This window comes from Micropterus salmoides, unplaced genomic scaffold (assembly GCF_014851395.1).
Source record: "Micropterus salmoides isolate LMB-PRFRI ecotype aquatic unplaced genomic scaffold, ASM1485139v1 Ms_hic_scaffold_19, whole genome shotgun sequence".
Taxonomy (NCBI): Eukaryota; Metazoa; Chordata; class Actinopteri; order Centrarchiformes; family Centrarchidae; genus Micropterus; species Micropterus salmoides.
This window is the reverse complement of record NW_024041039.1, coordinates 25,662,764-25,684,276: the sequence shown is the minus strand read 5'-3', so window position 1 is coordinate 25,684,276 and position 21,513 is coordinate 25,662,764. Positions and strand designations below refer to the sequence as shown.

At 40.4% G+C, this 21,513-nt stretch overlaps 1 protein-coding gene across 5 annotated transcripts in view; it reads right to left on the bottom strand.

The window, feature by feature from the left end:
• Nucleotides 1-21,513, bottom strand: part of ralgapa1 (Ral GTPase activating protein catalytic subunit alpha 1) — a 69,795-nt gene that overhangs the window by 14,055 nt on the left and 34,227 nt on the right. For all 5 annotated transcript variants that reach the window (XM_038729909.1, XM_038729912.1, XM_038729910.1 and 2 more), the window contains 5 exons: nucleotides 17,812-17,883; nucleotides 17,592-17,715; nucleotides 16,887-17,042; nucleotides 14,309-14,467; nucleotides 12,757-12,884 (listed from right to left, as the gene is read on the bottom strand). In XM_038729909.1, coding sequence (XP_038585837.1) covers nucleotides 12,757-12,884; nucleotides 14,309-14,467; nucleotides 16,887-17,042; nucleotides 17,592-17,715; nucleotides 17,812-17,883 — 639 coding nt within the window. The remainder of the gene's footprint in view (nucleotides 1-12,756; nucleotides 12,885-14,308; nucleotides 14,468-16,886; nucleotides 17,043-17,591; nucleotides 17,716-17,811; nucleotides 17,884-21,513) is intronic.

Here is a 21,513-nt window from a genome sequence, read left to right as displayed (position 1 = left end):
AATGCAGCTGCAGGCAGATTTCCCTGCTCATGTTATCTACGCACCTCCTATTTATTCTAAGCAAGCTTGAGATGAGAGAAAGCTCATTCTTGACTTTTTGTAAACACTGGTTGACATTTAGCTGCAGTTCTAGAGCTTTTGTTAGTATCACATTTTATTTATTCTTATTAACTGTGTTAGTGTAGTTCCAGCTGAACTTTGTTTCCTAATTTGAATCCAGGTTTGTGCATTTGCATTTTGCGGGCATTACTGCTGAAGATTATTACTACTATAAAAAAGTAGAAACCAGTGTAAGGTCAAAGAAAATAGACTTGCATTGCATTCACACATCTCTGCCTTCATCCCTCACTCCCTCCAAATGGCAGTCGTCGCTATGAAATCTACTGTAATTGAATTTCAGATGGCTCCTCTTATTAAGTCATTAGCAGAAAAATATCTCTCTTTCGGAGAGAGAAAATGAAAGAAAGAGGGAAATTATAAGGGAGAAAGAGGGAAAAAGGCTGGTGAGGGAGAAAAAGGAAAGAGAGAAGGGGCGGATAAAAAGGGTCTTTTGTGTTGAGTCAGAAACTCATTTTCTTGTGCGTGGCTGAAAAGAGAGTAGAGTGAAGTGTTCGTGCCTTCTCTAGCTCTTTCTTTCTCTCTCTCTCCATTTCAGCCCTTTTCTCTCCCTCTCTCTCCCCCGCAGCGCAGTTCATTGTGGCGGTGTTCGACTCCTGCGATCACTTGAGACTAAGGGAGACTGCAGGAGGAGAGGAGGCAAGGGGAGGAGAAAGGGAGCTTGTTAGAGCATTAGGAGCTGGGCCCACTGCTGGGATGTGGATGGGTGTGTGTGTGTGTGTGTGTGGTGGTGGGGGGGGGCTGGTAGCTGTATATGTGAATGTATAGAGCCTAATGAGAGCGTTCAATGCTCCAAGAGGGGTTCACAGTGTTATTATTATTGTTCATATCTATTTCCCCTAATTGTTTATATAATGACCCAGAATGTCAATATATATTAAGATCCATAATATTAAAATTCCAACCCAACAATAAATACAACTGTTCACCAGGCTGGATGATGCGCATTTACCCTTTTGGTTGGGTATCTTTTAAAATTTTACAATACCAGTACCAAAACCAGTACCCTTAGAGTGATACCGATACCAATTGAGTACTTCATTTGATACCTTGCATAAAATGCCACCTGTTGAAGCCATAGCAGTTGGTTGGTAGCCTATAATTATTTTTATTGTTGTTATGGAAAAGCAAGGTTATCAATTTTATTTTTTTCTTGTTTGAAATAACTGTTAAATAAAAGTTGGGAAATTGCATCAGATCGCTCCTCATCCTAAGTAGTTCATCCTCACGGGTAGTGTTATACGGGGAAAGACTACAGCTTACGATTATTTTTTTGTATTTGAATGAGAGAGGAGGAGTGAAATAGTTTAGTGACCAAATAAGTTGAGGGAAACAAATTTAAAGTAATTTTTTGATACGTGTGTTCAAAGTAAACGTAAAATTATTTTGTTAACTTTCGATCAATAAACTGAATTGAAAGATCTCCGCGAGTGCTTTTTCCTTTATTGGTGAGTCGCAAACCTCCAAAAACAACAAGTATAAAACGAGAAAGGAGTCTGTTTAAACAAGTCACTTAACTACACTGAAGCCTCACAAACAGTAAAGAGAGGCTGCACCTCCAGCCGATCAAACCAGCCACACCTGAAGCAGCTGCAGCTGAAGTCGGAGTAAAATCAGCTGATGGCTGCGCCACAAAAGCCTTTAATTGATGTGATGGAACGCAGCGATCGAGCAGTGACAAGTGATGTGAACAGCAAATAAAAATGTACAGAGAAGTGTTAAATGATACCAGAAGTTGAAACCAGCGGAAAGCCAAGCTTGTGGCGATAAACTTGCAACAGTGACGAACATGCCTGAGACCGCAGCCGAAGGTGAGCACGTGGACTTTTTTATACAGTTTACGGTGTAGGCACATAAGGGGAAAAAAGGCATGCTCTTCTCTTTCTTTCGGTGTGTTGATTGTGTGTTTGGCTGCAAGCAAAATCATACAATTTTTTTTTTTTTACATTTTTTGCCGTGATCTGGTTACAAAAAGTATCGATTGATGTACTGGTTTGACTGGAGACGTTTCGTTTCTACTCCATACTGGGCTGTTTCAGCCGATACCATAAAGGTATCCAGTAGCGATACCCATCCCTAATGGGTAGTACTTGGTAGTAGGATGAAGTTAATTTAGAATATTGCCAGCCTTATTCTTGACCCACTGGTGTTGCAGTGACGAAACACCACATCAATGGACACTCAAAAAACTACAAGGACAAATTTAAAGCTACACAAAGCAACATGTGGCTCCAGACGGCATCATGTCAGTTAAACATATATAGTACTGTCCTGTTTACAAGCCCGGCCATTCTGTTGTATATCGCAAAGCACCAAAGCCATAAGAGCATAAGATTAGGAAACACTGCTTGGTCCAACTTTCTCCGGACCACGTTCACTCACTGCTTTTCAGATTTTGAAGTTTTTCTGAATCATTTGCTTTGGTCAGAAAAGGTGGTCAGCTGCTATGGCAACGACGATGCATGCAGCCAGTAGCTCCTTCAAACTCGGCTACATGAATGCTTTTCATCTGTCCCCCCCCCCTTTCCCAGCTTTACTGCTGAGAAAAGAAAATCACTGACTTTCACAAATGTCAAAATTTTTAGGTGAAAACCATATTATCAGGACTTGTTACTGCTGTTTACATTCCTGCAGATGCAAATTCAATTGTTTTATTTTATATGTTAACAGATAATTACATTTATATTAGAATGTGGTGTATTCTATGTGTGTTTAATGAAGGGATTACACACTTTCATTTTGTTGTATAGTCTTGTGTTGTATAATGGTAAATAAATGACCTCGATCCTTAAAAAGTAAAGGAGTCACACCATAAATTAATTACAGTTTTGTGAATCACCAACATCTGTTAGTGTGAAGTAGGACAAGGTAAAAAGGTAACGATAAACAAGGTTAAAAATGATATTAAAAGTGCAACAACACGACTTCGGCCCATTTTGCTGAAGCTCGTCTACAAGATACCTCTCTTCAGAAAAACACACTTTATCTCACTCTGCATCGCACACAGACACACACACACACACACACACACACACACACACACACACACTATCTGTCCTCTCCACCCCAGGCATTGGAACAGACAACAGAGAGAAGGACATCAGAGGGATAATACAATTGGAAAAGCTTTACAGCGTGTAATGATAAACCTGTGTGTGTGTGTCCATGCCCAAAGGAACAAGCTAATGGGTTTATATCTTTCTGTGATAGCAATGATATGGAGGCTTTGTGATTTCATTAAGAGTGTGTGTGTGTCCACGTACGCCAAAGATGAGGACAGAGATAGGTTGGTCTAATGCACTGCTTATTCTTAGGGGCCAATGTGCACGGACACCACACACACGCACACTTCCACAATCCTATTTACCCCTATTCATCTGCTCTTTAACCCAATGCAGCAACAGAGGCCGAGGAGAAAAACAGACGCGATACATTAATTGGCCCCTTGTCACCCCACTATTTCACCCTTTCATGTGTGCGTACACAAACGCGCGCACACACCCGTACAGTCCCCATTGTCGCCACTGGGGAGCCCTGAAGCTGCCAGTGAAATTATAAGCTTTATTTAACACACAAGTGCACAAACACAAATGCGCGCGCGCGCGCACACACAGTATGGGTGTTGGTTTGTGAACGTCACAGAGGCCATAATAATAATTCTCCGATTAAGGAGATGGATCCTGTTCTTATCTGCAGGCTCTAACAACAGACAATATTCATGCTCCACACATATCCTTAATTTGGATATTAGAGGTGACATGAAAAAAAGTATTTCCTGACATCCCTGCTGTTTTGTACTGATGTTAAATTCATAGTTAAGAACAATTTGCTTCTCGTATTTGCACTTTCTGTATGTAGTCTACAAAAGTTTTAACACCTTAAAATAAGACAATGCCCCAAAACATAACATTTAATACACATAACTTGTGTTATAAACACATTTATAACACAAGTAAAGAACATTTATTAAAACAGAATATATATATTAGCGCTCAAATGATTGATTAATTGGGTAGTCAAGTGAAATTACATGGACACTCTTTTTCAAGCACAAACGCAAAACATTTCATGGTTCCGGCTTCTTAAATGTGATGATTTGCTGCTTTTCCTAATGTTACATTTTATAAATTTTCCAGAAAATTTTTGGATGAAACTAGCAATATGAAGTTGTCAAGATTTTCTAATGTTTCAATGACAAAATGATTAACTGATTAAATAATCAGTAGATTAATCAAGTAAATTAGTATTATTTCCAATAATTTGCTTACACTGAAAATACCAGCTGGGATATGCTGTCACACTGTTGGTCAATATGTATTTTTTCCTTCTCATCAAATTTTTAACCATGATTAATCAATCAATTATATATTAACATCACTACTCCCAGCCTGTGAAGACCATCCTCCTCTTTCTGTCTTTTTACGGCCAAAGTGAAGACGGCTATTGCAACTTATGACACACAGTTTGCTGCACTGCACTCTGTCGTGGTCTTCGTCATCCGTGACATCCCACCATGAATCTTAAACACCTTGTCACATAAAAATACTCACACACACACACACTCTCTCTCTCCAGATTAGCTTGTTTACCAGTCAGAGGGGGGTCTGCTCCAACAAGGTGTGATCAAGCCACTGATGGCTACAACTCATGTGTCTGCACAGCTCTCTGTGACAAGATGTGTACGTGTGCACACAGACACACACTAAGTCATTACATGAATCATATATTTCGGAAAATAGACCCAAAAAAACATGAACATGAGTAATATCTAAAGTAATACCACTTGCTAAGGCACATTTTGCATCTTCTCTTTGATAATTCAGGTCTCAGTCCTATCTACGCACTGTGCCAGTCAGACATCCATGTGTGCGTGGTGGCGAATGCCTAAAATAGACATGTATCTTTAGTTTATGGCTACGCTGTGAGACACACTCCAGGGCTATTGTTGACAGATTTGTAACAAGAATATTTCTTGTCGAAATGTGTGAAATGCAAACATAAAACATAACCCCATTAATCAATGCAGTGAAGTGTTATTTTAATACATGTAATAAACAGCATGTAGACCTGATATAGTAGATTTTCTGCCCAACCATTGTAGTCCTCACACACCCGTTTCACGGTAAACCCACAAGGGCTTTAATTCACCTTAATTAAATAGGCTGAGAAGTTGAATGTTAGGCAGAATTCAACCCCCCCAATTTTTATTTTTTTGCAAAAATATCATGTCGATCTACTTGAAAAATCAAAGAGAGTGAGTGATCTATAATTCAAACATAAATACACCTAACAGCAGACTGATTGAAGCATCTGTATAATTTCATTATACACCAAAGTGTCAAAGATCACAGTGCTAAAATGTGCTTGTGAAACAGACTGAGAACCTGAAAGCATCTCACACACAAACACGCTCACACTCACATTTCCCCAAGGAGAAGTGGAGGAGATTAGCCGTGACCCCTCCTCCTCACCCTTTTCTTTTAATTTCCTCTATCCACCCGATGGGAAACAATTAACCACAATCACCTCCCCCTCTGCGCGTGCGCACACACACCCACCCACCCCGTTACCCTTATCCCCCTAATACACAGACCCTTAACCTAATCCTAATTGTAAAATAAAGCATCAAATACCCAAATACTCAACGTGTAGTGCTTTTTGCCAGTATAACTACTCACAGAACGCAGATGAACAGACAGGTAACATTTTTATATCCATCCATATTTTACAATATGCAGAAGCTTTATTTCTCACTTCAAAAAGATGCAATGTGCTGATAATTTCCTCAGTTTCTTTATCATTATAATATAAAAACACTTGTTATTTTTTATAAGAAACAAAAATGAGATTTCACTGCTCCTGCATCATCAGCTATAATTAATATCTCATTTATTTGTTAATTGCACAACTCCATCAAAAACAGCAGGATGCAACCTGAAGACAGGCAGCAGCGCAGCGTTCCCTTATGTCAAACCATGGCTGATGGGTGTAGCGGAGCTCAGGGGAGGTTGTGGATAACATGACCCCATTTCAGCATCAGCAATAACAAAATGTCTTCAATTTGTAAGGTTTTGCCCTCACCTTTCTACCATGGTGAGGAACACACACTCCTTGTCACACACAGCAGATTGCAGCCTCACTGGGACAATAGGCTCTATTGTGGGAGCTGGCAAAGAGACGCCAGGCAGGCCGCTGGGCGTTTGGCTGCTCTTGGTGGTGTATGTGTGTGTGTGTGTGTGTGTGTGTGTGGATATGGGGGATAATAGCGCTACATACCCAGAGCTGCCATCATTTCACTGGGAACAGTGTGTGAAACAGAGGAAAAGGCAGTGACACACACATGCACAGAAAACACACACACACAAACACAGCATCGCTATCACACTGAGCCATATGCTGACAGCAGCCTCAGTGCAGCTATCTCTGCCAATCAACTACTAGAGGGGATGCCCCCCCCCCGCACGCGCACACGCACACATACAAACAATAGCTCTAATCCTGAGAGTAAAATATATATACACATATACACGCACAACATAAACACCATGAAATACACAAGGGTAAATGGAGTGATATACATTTGAAAATTCAGGCACACAAACACACACTTGCTGGAACTTGTTTGTATGTGTAGCAGCTTAGTGTCTCTCCAACATTGTTCCCCAGAACCACAATCACCCAGGAGCAGATGGAGGATGGCCACAGCTTGCTCTTTCGCACACACTCATACATTAAACACCAACTAACATGTACCCCCTCACACACACCAACACCTATCGCATGCAAATGTCTGCCCCTCTCTCTCACACACACACACACACATTTATCAGATGGTAGAGCAGCTGTAGGAGATAAAGCTAGGTGAATCTTGGCCAAAATGGTCAACTAGTCCACAGTAGCTCTACTCAAAGAACTCTGATGCAACTTTAAATTTCACTTTACAAGTTACTTTACACAATTTTCTGTGGAACTTCTAGGTTAGGACATAAATCATTAAAAACAGCTCACAAATCCAAAGTTTCATTTAAAAAAAAAGTCTAATAAACACGTGTGTTCATGGCAATGAAGGAACATGTCAGCCAGCGCAACAGTGTGACTCACTGATTATTTTTTAACAGTTTGTGGACAATAATGGAGCTCTATGGCACTGAAGAAGAACATTTATCAGGCTTGTATGTGCATGTGTATAAAATACCACCTGTCTTGTTCTTCAAGTGTTTATAGAAAGTAATCTTACATCTTACAGCAGAAATTTTGTATTTTGATTAGAAAATGAATAAATGTTGCCATGTTGACATCACATCAGTACTTTTCATCTTATTGGATAAATAAGGAGCATCTCCTTTACACTTTTTAAGGTACGAAATCGTAATTTTAACATTTTCCTGGTATGACCTGTATCAGGATCAGCAACTCTGCTGTCGCTTAAGGAGTGGTGACACCAATATATTTCACCAATGAAGCAGTCTGGTCCTTATTTTCATCTGTTCTAATTTATGAGTTAAGAAGGATTCATGCCACTGTGGTCGGCTATAGAATGAGTCCATCTTGCTCTACAATGACCCAAGATTTGCTGCGGTGTGTACCAGTCATCAGAGGGTACAGAAAGTGTATTGAATTTCACATGTTACATGTGTATATAGTATGGGCTTTAAGGAGAGGGGCAGTGTGTGTGTATGCTTGTGTGTAGAGGAGTCTTGGATTGCTTTTCTTGCTGCAATGAGCTGATATGTGACATAGAGCTGTGCTTACACACAGTTGCCCCGGCAGCCTGGCACTCTGTGCGTATGCTTATGTGTGTGTGTGCTGTTGGATGGCTCTGGTCATGGTGAATGAAAGATCAGAGAGAGAGAGAGAGAGAAGGCAGATGGACCGCCCTGAGGGCCAGGAGACAGAGAGAGAGGGAGGGAGGGAGGAAGACAGACAGAGAGACAGAAAAAGAAATTAGAGAGAAATGCCAGTTAACCATTGACACACTTAGCCCTGCCAGCTTTCTTTCCATCTCTCTTCCCCCACTTGCTTCTGTGTCAGCCCCTCTGTGAGGATATTTGATGTCATAATGCAGCACTCTGAATCAAAAACACAGATGACACACAGCTTTATGCAACACTTGAGGGGCACACAAGGGCATCTAACCCTCATGTGCAGCATGTGCGCTAATCTCTCGGAATGTCTGGTCTTATTTTACAACAAAAAGTTATAAAAAAATAAAAATAAAAATCAATAAAGCTACACTTGTGTTGTTACTCCTGCACTTCTTTATGTAGTGCTTAATTGTCTTAGACAGTGGCAATTAGAGATTTTCACTTACATGAATGTCTGTTGAGTCACTATCACCACATGAGGTAACACAATGGGGACTGAGCGTATGGCCTACTGATATTTATTATATATATTTGCAGTATTATTTGCAACATTCTCAGAAAAATGCTGTATTAAGTTTCTGCTGATGCAAACTGAACACTTCCTACTGCTGCAGCTTCTCATTAAAAACATTCAACTGCGAAACATTAGTTGGCTTTTATGATAAAGCGGTCACAGGAAATACAATGCGTCTGTCAGTGACATTAGCACTGATCGCTATCATTCACAGAAAATGAGTCTACAAAACAAGACAATGGTCATTTTGGGCTTTATCGGATCAGTTTGAAATATTGCAGGGAGTAATGGAACAAGGAGCAGCCACAGTGAGCTGTTAGATGTAGAGCTGCAGGCGACAGGCTGCACACCTCAAACTTCTCAGCGAGGTAACCAACTCTTTTACCGATCTTTTTCAGATCACAGTTGTTCACAGAATGCTGGAAAAAGCTAATTACTGCCTGACTTCTTTATTAGCTAGTTTTGCTGCCCCCAGAATTCTGGGACCTGCAGTTTTACAACACATTACTGTTACCACAAGTAACTACAGGTGTCGCCAAATAAACCTTATCTTAAGGACTGCCACTTTAAATTAGATATTTACTGCATCAGATCACAAACTTATTCACACATGGGGGACATTTGTTTTCATGTTTTACTGAAACTGGATTGCAATGTATTCTATTATGTTATCATTAACGCAGCACACTAATTTAAGTTGAAACAATTATTAAGCATTTTTATTACATCGTACCCTGAGAAAGGGGAGTTAAGAGAGGGAAAATACAGGGACAGAATTAGAGAGGGAGATAGAGTAATGATGATAAGGGGGCTGAGTGATACAAGACAGCAGTGGAAAAACATTAAAGCACAACAAGATCTAGACGGATGTTAAGATAGAGACAAGAAAAGGAAAGAAAGGCAGAGTGACAGAAGTAGAGGACAGAGTAGAGTGGGAGAGGAGAGGAGAGACAGGAGAGGAGAGAGGTGTGTGTAGCAGAGAGATGGGGAGTCAATAATGACTGATTACTGTAATTCAGCCTGTCAGAGACATCGACCTGCTGCTACCACCAATCAATACACACCAGGACACTCGCAGACACACACAAACACCTCGAAACAAGCGTGTGCAACACATGTGTGTCATCCGTACATGGTCTCACACAAACACAGTCGGTATACGGATATACACGCAGCCTCACACACAAAATTTAGGACAATGCGCAAACACAACCGTAAAGATGTCTACATGTCTGCACACTTACCCATGATTGCTGGAGTCACACAAAAAGCACACAGAGACATAAGTAGCTGCAATAAGGTGCACATGCACGCACACACAACCACATCCCAACAACTACAAGCTACAGCCCCACACTGAGCCGAAATATCACTAATCTCTGTCTCGCTGGGTGGACATGGCAGAGCAAAATGGCTTCTTCAATCTCCCTCCGTTCCCCCGACTTCTCCTTCTACCTTTTTGGCCAGCATCACCTCCAGCACTCACACCATCTCCCTGAAAAGAGGAGAGAGCGGGGAAGGAGAAGAAAAAGAGGAAAGGGAGGAGATAAGAGAGGGCGAAAGACAAGGGTTGAGAGAGAACTGGAGGGTAGAAAAGGAAAACAGAGATGAAAGACAAGAGGCAAGTGGAAAGTAAGTTTCTGAGACGGCACAGTGAAGGAGAGATCAAGGAAATGGGATGAGGGTCAAAGTAAAAGGACAAAGAGAACAGAGGAAGGAGGCAGGACACCAAGAGAAGAAATAAGATGAGCTACAAAGGAAATAATGACAGAAAAGGGTGGGAGTAATGGTTAAGAGACAGGGCTTTTGGGTAATAATAGAATAAAAAATACAAAATTGTTCTGAATCTAAGGATGTTAGATTGCGGGGGATGACGTTTGAAAAAGCAGGGGTCACATTAAATTATAGGACAATTTAAATGTTTTCATTAGCAGCTCTTTGAATGGCACGAGTACTAGCTTGTGTGGTTTTACATTAAGACTATTGGTTATTGTGGGTTTACTATGGTTTCCATTATGATGTTGTACAGTAGGCTAGCAAGTTACTTGTTTATCCACAGTTACCTGCCACCTTCCGCCTTGACTGGAGGGGCCTAAACCTTTGTTTGTAAAAAAGGTCTTGCCTTTCCGGATACAATGCCTAAAGCAGGGGTCTGCAAATAAGACTGACATTGGGCAAAATTCTTCATTAGATGGTGGGCCAGAACATCGTCAATTGCCCATTTATATTCTCACAGCTGTGTGTGCGTGATCAGCTCATTTGGTAGAGGACAGCACTCCCGTTCTGAGGGTTGTGTGTTCAATCCTCACTTGCTGCTAGTGTTTATTTCTTCCTTTTTCAACAAAGTGATCATTTTACATATCACAATTAAGCATGTGGAGGAGTGTGTACATCCCATCGATTGGTCCACATCAACCTATGGTCACTTATTTTCGTGTCCCCAGGATCTCCAGGCAGAGGAAATTCCTGCTTTTCTCATTCAGGGGAATCCGATCGCACGTTGTCTGACGGCTTTTTCAGAGGCGTATCAAGCAAGTAAGTCATATGTGAGTAACTTGTTGTCATGACTGAGATCTGTTTCAGCACCAGCCGTCATAATTATTATAATTTTTTGCTGCTACAAAAGTAATATGGCCACGGGCCAGATATTATTGCTGCCTATTGCAGACCACTGGCCTAAACGATGCTCAGCAGACTGTCATGGTACACGTACTCACACACACACCTTTTGTTTGAACACTCCACTACCTTTAACTTAACTTGAACTATCAATGAAGTAGTGCTGCAACTAACGACTAATCGACTAATTTGTCATAATTTATTTTCTCGATTAATAGATTAGTTGTTTGGTCCATAAAATGTCAGTAAATGGTGGAAAATGTCGATTAGTGTTTCCCAAAGCCCAAGAGGACGTCCTGAAATGTCTTGTTTTGTTCACAACCAAAAGATATTCAGTTTATTGTCACAGAGGAGTAAATAAACCAAAATATTTACATTTACTAATGCTAATTGTTGCAGCTCTACAATGAAGTGAGTCTGAGATGGTCGTTCTACGCTGTGTAATAGCTTCATGATGAAACTAAGCTTTCATGATGCTTCTGCATATGCCTTACGTGATTCTTTGCTGGTATAATAATTTGATCTTCATATGACTGAGATGACTAAAGCGTTGTTTCTGGTATTCACCCAGAATTTATACAATCAGCAATCAGTTACAATCGCAAACATTGTTTTATCGCAATGCAAATAAATGGAACTTATTTTGATATGAGGGGAAGACATGAAGAGGAGACAGACAAGCATGCAGACAGGAAAACAGTATCATTAGGGAATCAAATTGCTTTAAGTGCTGCTTAGAAGAAATTCCAATGATCAGTCAGTAGCTCAGCTCGCCTCAACAGGGGACACTGTGTCACCTCACAATGGTGTGCGTGTGTGTGTGTGTATGCGTGCACTTCTTAACCAACACTGCATGAATCTGCACGTCTGTATGTGGATGTGCTTGCATTGCTGTATCTCTGAGGAGCTTGTGTCCATGTGAGCGTCATCGCCTGTCAGTGTTTGTTGGACTGAAGAGTGTGCACGAGTGTGCACACGTCTGTACTTGAGTTTGCGTAAGCGTGAATTGTGGCGCGTGAGACCAGAGAGCAAAGCCCCTCGTTTAGAAAGAGTGTTAGAGAGGAGAGTCATCGATAAGTATTGACCGCCGGGCTTGTTCCAACCAAACTACCATCGCATCGGATCAAGCAGACAGACTGTATACACACCTGTCTGTCTGTTTCTCTTTCTCTCCTGCACACACAGATGCTCGCAGACACGCACACACGCCAGCTGTGTATGCCAACTTTGTCTGCTTTCCCGCGCACGACAAACACACACACACACACACACACACACACACACACACACACACACACTTGATATATGACACTTCAGAGCCAACTAAATACAGCTCTATCACGCCAGCACTTATATTCTGAAAGCCAAACACCACTGGACATTGATTTGCTATTCTTAACACATGAGCTGAGTGATAACCAACATTCACGCTCACACACATATTTCACAAAGATTTCAACAGCCGACACAATGGTGCAGGTATATTTAAACAAGCTTAAGCAGCTAAAGAGAGCCTCCAAACTACTCACTTTTAAAGAACTGAACATGCGGTATTGATAAAAAATCTAATAAAAATGAAGAAAGACTTCTCTAACCAACCTTGGGCCTGTTTTATTCTGAGCAGGATTTTTAAAAGGATACAAGTTCTGGTAAAGGGGAATGAGGGACTTGAGAGCTCGACTGGCATTGATAGCTGTGGCTCTGACCATGGTGGGCAAAATCTTCATGTCCACTATGGCCCCGTCAAACAGCGGACCGAAGAATGGAACCTACAGACACAAAGACAAGTAGTGAAGCAGCCATTTAACAGACAAAGGAAATCATTATTAATGCAGTGAACCTACTGTTTATGGAAGCCTCTCAAAGACATAAAATTCGATATATTGTATAAAAGAGTAATCTCTGGGAGCCACTGGGCTTTAGTGGACCAAGCTTGACAAGTAATGACTGACATGACAGTTTTTCAACCATATTCTATTTGAATCAGGCTGTGGATTTCTAATTTAATTCATTACTTTGCTTGTGGAATCCACCAAAGAGAATAATAACAGGCTTTTAACTGAATTTATTTGAGGAGCAGGTCTCCCAGCCATGCACTCTATGACTGAATACAGAGCTTTCAGGACGACAACACAGAGAATATCTTATCAAACTTGTTTTTGGATTCACAATAATTCAATATTATTGCTTGTAGAATGAATGAAACAGAATAAGGTTATGTTATTAGTGCTGTGGTATCTATGTCATACAGAAAAAGCAGAATTTTATTGTGTTAGGTCTTGTTTGAAATAGAATTATGCTATCAGTGCTGTGGTATTAATGTCTGTGTGTTTTAGACTTATACATTAACCAGAGCAGCAAGACTAAGGGCAAGACTCTCTAGGATTGTTATTCAATAATCTGGATGCATATCTGTATAGTCTGGTAGGAAACCAAAACACTGTGCATTTTCACAATTTTATTCCTACCCAACTCCATATCCATACAATAAATACTCAATAACTGATGAAATATCCATTTTAATCTACAAGCATAAAAGTGTGACATAATGTTATTGACTATGTGACTACATTTGTTCTTCTGTTTAAGTGAGAATGTCAGTTTTGCAGGTATATGGTCATAAAACAAAGTAATGGACAAATTAAAATTGTAACCCCATGATGGCACTGAATGAAAAGTTAAGGGACCAGCAAAGTTATTACAATTCATCCTGAAGGGATGAATGTGTACCAAATTTTATGGAAATCTCTCCAATAGGTGGTGAGACATTTTACAGAAAACCATAAATGTCAACCTCACTGTAGCACGAGAGGAAAAGTCAGCAGGATTCATCCACTAGGGACGATGAAAGTTTGTACCAAATTTCATGAAAAGCCATTTAATAGTTCCAGCAGTGCCGTCCATAGAGCCGTGCCATTATTATGGCAAAGTTTTCACAGATTGGCCGATGATTCACACAACAACTACAGTTCCACAACATGTGACAAGTTTTGTTATTACAGTTTAGCCCAGAGGGAGACTGAATTATCACCCTGGGTTTTAATTAAGAATTTAAATGTCCTATTTCAGAGGCATTTTCACCCAATGAAGGATTCTAAGGAAACACTGAAATGCAATGACTCTGAATAATTACACAAAATATTGACAGCTGGCTGTTTGTGTCGATTATCAAAATGCTGAACATTGTTTTTACCTCTGGTTTTTTGAGTATGTGAATGGAGTACATGTGGTTCTTCATGGGGTAGATGACAATTAGCACATCTCCAAACTCAGTGGGGATGATCCCTCGACGGTAGTCTCTAGAATGTTCCGACCAAACAATGTGGACCTCGTCGTTACCCAGGTGTCTCAGCTGGAGGGGTCGGGGGAGGAGGGGCAGGTGGTAAGAGGAAGGAACAGAAAAGTAGTATCAAACTGGAATAAACATCTCATATTTTTCTTTCTTACAGCGCAAACAACACAAACTAAGTCAATGCCAACCACACACTAACTCTCTCACACACACAGCAGGTCTGACACAATGAGCTAGATAGGCTGTATTCATCATAAACCCAAGGCTTTTGATTTTGTGTGCGTACGTGCCATAGGTGGCCCTGGGGGTGATGGAGTGAGTGTGTGAAGATGGAGAGTGCACACAAAGACAGAGTGAAGCTCCAGAAAGATGGAGTATAGGCTGGAAGACAGATGTGATCAAGTCTGATGCTGAGTGTGTGTGTATGTTTCACATTCCCTCTGTGGGCAGCAGTCAGGGCTCGTGACAGCTCTGTCATTAACCTTGATGTCTGCCAAAATAAACACACACACACACACACACACGTCTGTCTACCTGTGTGTTACACCTTCAGATGTCTCGGCCTTGGCCCTGAGACAAACACATTACAGATATTTCCTTTTAAATTTAGAATCACTTGGGTATTTTTTCCTGCATGATTTTTAAAGACGTATGTCTGCATAACCGGGAGGGATTTATTAAATCAAAAAGCTGCCCACATTTCATTAGACAGTGTATCAGGACGCAGTTTAATGAAATGTAATTTTGTTTGTATACACACATCTCATTCAACTCTCATGCAAGCCTGGGGTCGAATTAGTTAATATGGAGGCCTGTGCACAAGTTATTCATCATGTTTTGAAGCAGCTTCACCCACTTAGCCATTATATATTAGGCTAATGACCCTGATATTTTCTTGGCTAGTGATTTTAAGTTGATATATTAAGCAAAGTTAAAATAAATCTTTTAGAGGCACTTGCCCCTGACAGTGCTGACAACAACAAAAAAAGTGTCAGTAAGACACACAACTCAGAGTAAAACTGAGAACTGAAGGGCTCTACCAATATCTCATTTGAAGAGTTATAATTACGAGCTGCAAGCTGCATTTTTGGGGTGTCAGAACAATTAGGTGGCACAGTTAATAAGGCAAAGTGGAGTGTTACTGTCTGATGTGATTCTCTGAGTCGATTGACTATTTTTAATAAAACAGCCACGATAGAGATGAAAGTGATGTCATCTCTGATGTCACAATCAGTTGGTGTAATGCAGCTTTAATCCTTTTAATCATGTTTCAAGCAGATGTGGTATGAGAGGGAGCAGAACACACAAAGAGTGAGAACTGGACAAATGCCCTGCAATGGACTAAAATCATACTGCAGTGTGTGCGTGCGTGCGTGCGTGTGTGTGTGTGTGTGTGTGTGTGTGGCAGCAGGACGGATGATAAATGCCTGCCAGTATGGACATGTGCATGTCTGTCAGTTTAACCTCTTTGTGGACACATTTATCAAACTGCGAGTGTATGTGTTTATACGTCTACATGTGCTTGCTAACATGTGCAGGCGTAACCCGTTTGTGTGCGTCCAACATTAACACAAATTTATAGTTGTGTGGTTAGTTGTGCAGACTGCTGTGAATAAAGCCCTTTAGTGGATGTGTGTTTGTGTCAAGTTAAACAGGTTTATGCGTTTGCGTGTGCGTGTATATGTGAGTATGCGTGTCTGATGGGGCCATCAGCTGATCAGGGAGACGGATGGTGTCGGACCAGGCGCTGATAATCCAATCAGGAGCCTGCAGCGACGTGATAGGCCGAGAAGCAGGAAGTATGATCTGATTAAAGGGACATTATGGCCATGTGCAGAGCGCCCAGTGCCTGGAGGTTGACAGGTGCGCACGCACGCACGCACACACACACACACACACACACACGCTAAACCTGCCTGCTTAGACACTGTTACGAGCCCACACCACGCACAGACATGATTGCTATTAAGAATTATTGGAAACATTGGTGTGCTTTAGAAACACTGACATCAACAGACTTGTGTGTGTGTGTGTGTGTGTGTGTGTGTGTGTGTGTGTGTGTGTGTGTGTGTGTGTGTGTGGCGACCTGTACTCATTTACAATGTTAAAAAAAAAAAGAAGAGAGATTTGGAAGAAGGAATCAAAAGGGAAGGACAGAGAGGAGGATTTTTTTTCTCCTCCTTTTGCTGCACATCTCCCTTTATGTATTGAAAGGAGTGAAATTAGAGCAACAACATTTGAGAGTGGGCAATACAGATAATGGGACAGACAGATGCAGAGTTCTTGACAGAAAGAAGGTATGTTTCAATCCAACGGTCAAGCAAATCTGAAAACTTTACAATATCATAGTTTGTGTGAGAGCTCTTTAAATTCACTCAGCAACAAACACACAGTTAGGTGCTTCTGTTATCTGGCCAGAAGACAGCGTAAACAATGGAAACGCAGCTGAAACGTCAGCAGTCAGATAGTAGTGTGTTACCTTCTTAGTGAGGTTATGGTCCTGGTCGTGGGGCATGCGGGTGGAGACGTGGTAGATGACCTCTGTAGTGGAGGTGGCGTAATAAGGTGTAGTCTGGCCTGTACTGCGATTCCTCTGGAGACCTCCCATGAAGCCACAGTGAGTAGTGAGATCCACCTAAGGGAGAAACACACATGCAAGCACACGCACTCAGGATACATTCAAAATATAAGCTTCCCTTCCAGGCCTTTACTGCCTTAAAGCCTACAATAAAAACAAACATCAAATCAGACTAGCTAGTTTCCATGAAACTCTTTAACCAGCAAATCGAGATAAAATGCTGACATTGAAATATTGCCAAATACAATGTGGTTCCACCATTCAATAAAAACTACTTAGATGAACATTTTCCATTTTGACATTCCTGCAGGCTTCTTCTTTCAGGAGAACTTCTCTGTACAAAGCTCCTTATGTCCCCACACACAAAATAATCAAAGTGCTGCTGAAACATCAAGACAAATAGGTTTACTTTAACCGCTGGCCCTACAAAGCAGTTCTCTTGTGGTTTAAATCGGTTCAATCATATGATAACGATATGAGTTGCAGATCAGATTTCATTCAGGAAATATTAAGGCAACAATTTAAAAATGATTTGCAAACTGAATGTATGAAGAAGACAAACAATGTCAGAACATTAAGGTCATTTGAATAAATGTGTTATCTTACCTCCCAGCCCAGTCCAGAGACAAAGTCTTCATAAGCTTGGCTACCCGCTGTGTTGGTGAGTATGGAGTGTTTGTCCTCTTGGCCCTCAGCCACATAAAATACTGCTATTTTATGAGTCTCACGGCTAGAAGGGAATGAAGGACACCAATAATGACCAACAATATCTAAAAGTTACAATATCTACTTTACCATGGTATCATAATTTTTCATATATTCTCACCACTGCCGTGAGTCCAGGTTCTTCAGCTCTCTCAGCAACTTCTCATTCTTCCTCAACAAATGAAAGTTACTCCTGTAAGACACATATACATGCACAGGTTAGAAATCATTAGGCAAAGCAATGGTTAAACCAGCCTCTCCACCATTATCTGGCTACCAGCGGCGTCTCCCTTAATTGAGTGGTTGCTTGTTTTTGTCACTGTTTCCTAACAAAAAAACCACACACACACACACAAAAAAACAAAACACCAATCCTGTGTCAACTAATACAACATGAAGTGGAGCTGGCAGGATCTCTGGTGAAAGAGCACAAAAAAAGTTCAAGATAAAAAAAAAGAAAAAAAAAATGAGGGGGTGATGTTATATGGTTTATGAAGATTCATTTAATTTACGTTCTCTTACGTCAGACTGCAAGACACTGACAAGTGGTCTAATTCAGTAGATAAAATATAAGGTTTGATAAGAAGTTTGCTTGTTCCAATTTTGAAACTCTCAACATTATAAATGTAAAATCTGCCCTCTCCAAGGTCACTTATAAACTTTTTATAGTAATTCTGCATTGGAATCATTATCAGGTCATCATCACCTAATGTCTTTGAATAAGAAATTTTAACTTCATGGGCTTTTTGTGACCTTCCAAACATATATTTAGCTTGGTCTTAATAAATGTAACTGAGCAGTAAACTCCTTAAATAAGTACAGCAAGATGCTAAAAAAGTATATAAATCAACCATTTGTCCGATACATTTTGTATATCTGAAAGAGATGGAAAAATATTTAAAAGGAGAACGAGGTCTAGAGATCACAAGATGTCACTCAACCAAATGTTATGGAAGCTTTTTTTTACGTTTTTTCTGTTCGACCATGTGATAAGTACTTCTATTTGTATACTGGTGCCTCAAGTCTGATCTTACAAATATAAATTATTATTACTGTGCTGTAAATAAGCTAACGCAACATTATCTAATGCTGAACACAGCTAGTGCCATCACCACTTCAAGGCTCCAAAATGAAAAAGACAAAACCCGATTTCTTTTAATTGAAACAAAGGTCTTTTATGCAGACTAACAAGTCTGGGGACCGTTCAAAGTGTCCCAGCCACCAACCTCTGCACCACTGTTATAAAACCAAGACTTGAGCACTGAGGCTTGGAGTGGGCTGATAATGACACGTCATTCTTTTCACTCTTAGAGAGAGAGAAAAAAAAAGAGTGGGAGATAAAGAGAGACAGAGAGAGAGAGAGACAGAGAGACAGCAATTTGCTCTTTATTAAACTGATACTTGGTAATGGCCTCATTCTCTGCTCTCAAAGACTCCATTTACACCCTGGATTATAGGGAAAAGCATAAAAAGGACACACACACACACACACACACACACACACACACACACACGCCCGTGCATGCACACACACGGGTGACTGTCAGTATCTTAGCGTCTGTAATGTCCCATATGAATACCTGGAGATACATAAGGGGACAAAAAAATAGATGATTAGACAACCTCTTCTTATCTTTTTTTTCTCATCTGTCTATCCTCTTTTTCATCAACATCCAAGTTTGTTTAGTCTCATTCTCTTCCATATTCACTCATTTATTTAGCTGGCTCCATTTACCTTTTTTTTTTAATTCTCACTCTACATCTACATGTGCCTTATTCATCCTGTTTTCTGATTTGCCACTTCTCCCACCATCATTCACTTCTTCAACTACTGCCTTCTATTCTAACTCCGAATGGGTTGAGTTTGATCAATATAAGAGTACTATACTCATTATCACACTCTCTTCCATGCACACACGCGCGCAGTGTGTTAAGAAGTCTATTGTGCAGGCTGAATGCAGACGGTGTAATTCCCTGGATAAAGTATAAAGAGCGATGAGTGTCCATTAGCTGGCCAGACACATTTAAAGTGATACCTTGACATTGTGTATTTTAGTCCAGAGTCACTGAGAAGATGAAATGCTGTGCCATGTGAAAGGGAAAATGTGTCTAATTAGCACAAAATACTAGTTTGAATTTGATTTTTTTTGTCTCATTTGCATTCAACAGGCATTTTGTTCATTCAAGGGGAGACAAAAATGTATAAAAGACATCCCACACATTTACTACAGCAACCTGAAAAACAGCCTGTTTTTCCTACAGATCTCTGAATGCCAGCAGCAGGGTCTCTTATATGGTAAAAAAAAAAACAACAACCTTTTTTTCAAATGTAGGCCATAAAAGTAAACAGAAAAATATAAAATGCCAAGTTTAAGGTCCCTTATTATGCTATATCCACTTTTCTTGTCTTTTCAACTACAATATGTGTCCCCCAGTCTAAAGACCCACAAACTATGAGACTCTCTTTTTCTTTTTTTTTGTTTGCAAACACGCCGTTTGAATACGGTCCAGCGGTCCAAGAGGTGTAAACACCAATACACCCCCAGAGCACCAAGCTTCCAATCCAGGCAGAGTCAGCTAAAAGGACGGCTAGCTGCATGGCTAGCTGAGCTAATTTGCAAGTGGCAGCTACCGTTAGCAGTAGTTAGAGGCTAAAGTAACTGCAAAAAACAAGTAAAGCTATCTGTCCATCAACCAAATTAAAGTATTAAGTAATTGTACCGTTTGATCGGCTGGGGACCAGAATCAGCTTAATTGGCCATGACCGGTGATCGGGGCCGATCATGTATCAGATTTTCTGCCTTATACATTTACACACCAGTATCTTCAACCAAGTCCAGTTGCCCTTGATTTTAAGCTTCGTTGGATAACTATGACCTGGATGACTGAGAATCTTCATAGACATCCTACATTTACACACAATACAGCACTGCAACATGTTTCACGTCATGTGCACAGCACTACAGACAGTAACCAGCCACACACACACGCTAAAACATGTTGTCGGTGTGGAAGTTTTTCACCTTGAGTGAAGACACAGCGCTCGCAATTTGTAACACCTGTAAGGCCAAATCAGCCGTGTTTCCCCACACATTTGACTTGTGCAGACCGCTCAGGTGTATTAATAGTTGCAACAGTAGGCTATATTTAGGGATCTATTTTAGCAGTTAACAGAGAAACGGAAGAAAGACACGTTAATTACAATACTGTGAATGCTGACTCAGCAATCGGTAAAAAAAAAAAAAAAAAAAAAAAACTGCTGACAAATAAAGTCAACAGAGCAGACAGATACAGGGAGAGAGAGAGAGTTGTTGGTGGAAAATTAAGTAGACTTAAAATGGTGAGATAAGAAATAACCTTCTAGAAATAGGGTAATGTATTCAAATGAAACAATACAAATATGCCCTCCATGTCCCCACCACAGTTACACTGTGTAACTGTGTTATGCAACATTTACTCATTTGGCAGAGGCTTTTATCCAAAGCAACTTACATTTGTGGAACAACATACAAACATTAATATCAAAACAGTAAGAGATCTACCAGTGACAATAGGGTTAGAGGAAGAGTTCTCAGAAAGTTTTCAAGAGCTTCTTGAAGTAAGAAAGGGACCCCCCTGCTCTGTGCCATGTGACTTATGAAACGTACTTAATATTGCCAATTTATTTTCCGTTCGATTTTATTTGTACATTAAAAAAAATAGCTCTCTCCAGTAGCCTAACCTGGAGTATTTTCTTATTTTGAGATTTGTTTGAGTAAGAGAAGGTCTGTAACCGCCTGCAGTTTTGAAGAAAATGTAAGTTATTTAATAGTCACTGTTTTAT